Source organism: Lottia gigantea (genome assembly GCF_000327385.1).
Source record: "Lottia gigantea unplaced genomic scaffold LOTGIsca_171, whole genome shotgun sequence".
In the NCBI taxonomy this organism is placed as follows: Eukaryota; Metazoa; Mollusca; class Gastropoda; family Lottiidae; genus Lottia; species Lottia gigantea.
The window spans coordinates 202,465-204,137 of record NW_008708156.1 but is presented as its reverse complement, the minus strand read 5'-3'; the positions used below and the strand labels follow the sequence as shown (position 1 = coordinate 204,137).

General features: G+C 41.3%; 1 protein-coding gene across 1 annotated transcript; it reads right to left on the bottom strand.

The window, feature by feature from the left end:
• Positions 1-1,014: 1,014 nt before the first annotated feature.
• LOTGIDRAFT_141949 (hypothetical protein) lies at positions 1,015-1,659 on the bottom strand (the record flags this gene model as incomplete). Its single annotated transcript, XM_009051835.1, has 1 exon — positions 1,015-1,659. A coding segment is annotated over one exon (645 nt), but the record flags the coding sequence as incomplete, so codon positions are not given.
• Positions 1,660-1,673: the final 14 nt, after the last annotated feature.

Genomic DNA, 1,673 nt, shown 5'->3' with positions numbered 1-1,673 from the left:
AGGTACAAGTATCTGACAATATGAAGACTGACCTCAGGAAGGTACAAGTATCTGACAATATGAAGACTGACCTCAGGAAGGTACAAGTATCTGACAATATGATGACTGACCTCTGGAAGGTACAAGTATCTGACAATATGAAGACTGACCTCAGGAAGGTACAAGTATCTGACAAGCTGAAGACTGACCTCTGGAAGGTACAAGTATCTGACAATATGAAGACTGACCTCTGGAAGGTACAAGTATCTGACAATATGAAGACTGACCTCAGGAAGGTACAAGTATCTGACAATATGATGACTGACCTCTGGAAGGTACAAGTATCTGACAATATGATGACTGACATCAGGAAGGTACAAGTATCTGACAATATGATGACTGACCTCTGGAAGGTACAAGTATCTGACAAGCTGAAGACTGACTCAGGAAGGTACAAGTATCTGACAATATGAAGACTGACCTCAGGAAGGTACAAGTATCTGACAATATGAAGACTGACATCAGGAAGGTACAAGTATCTGACAATATGATGACTGACATCAGGAAGGTACAAGTATCTGACAATATGAAGACTGACCTCAGGAAGGTACAAGTATCTGACAATATGAAGACTGACCTCTGGAAGGTACAAGTATCTGACAATATGAAGACTGACATCAGGAAGGTACAAGTATCTGACAATATGATGACTGACATCAGGAAGGTACAAGTATCTGACAAGCTGAAGACTGACCTCTGGAAGGTACAAGTATCTGACAATATGAAGACTGACCTCAGGAAGGTACAAGTATCTGACAATATGAAGACTGACCTCTGGAAGGTACAAGTATCTGACAATATGATGACTGACATCAGGAAGGTACAAGTATCTGACAAGCTGAAGACTGACCTCTGGAAGGTACAAGTATCTGACAATATGAAGACTGACATCAGGAAGGTACAAGTATCTGACAATATGATGACTGACATCAGGAAGGTACAAGTATCTGACAAGCTGAAGACTGACCTCTGGAAGGTACAAGTATCTGACAATATGAAGACTGACCTCAGGAAGGTACAAGTATCTGACAATATGAAGACTGACCTCAGGAAGGTACAAGTATCTGACAATATGAAGACTGACCTCAGGAAGGTACAAGTATCTGACAATATGAAGACTGACCTCAGGAAGGTACAAGTATCTGACAATATGAAGACTGACCTCAGGAAGGTACAAGTATCTGACAATATGATGACTGACCTCAGGAAGGTACAAGTATCTGACAATATGAAGACTGACCTCAGGAAGGTACAAGTATCTGACAATATGAAGACTGACCTCAGGAAGGTACAAGTATCTGACAATATGAAGACTGACCTCTGGAAGGTACAAGTATCTGACAATATGAAGACTGACCTCAGGAAGGTACAAGTATCTGACAATATGATGACTGACCTCTGGAAGGTACAAGTATCTGACAATATGATGACTGACCTCAGGAAGGTACAAGTATCTGACAATATGAAGACTGACCTCTGGAAGGTACAAGTATCTGACAAGCTGAAGACTGACCTCTGGAAGGTACAAGTATCTGACAATATGAAGACTGACCTCAGGAAGGTACAAGTATCTGACAAGCTGAAGACTGACCTCTGGAAGGTACAAGTATCTGACAATATGAAGACTGACCTCT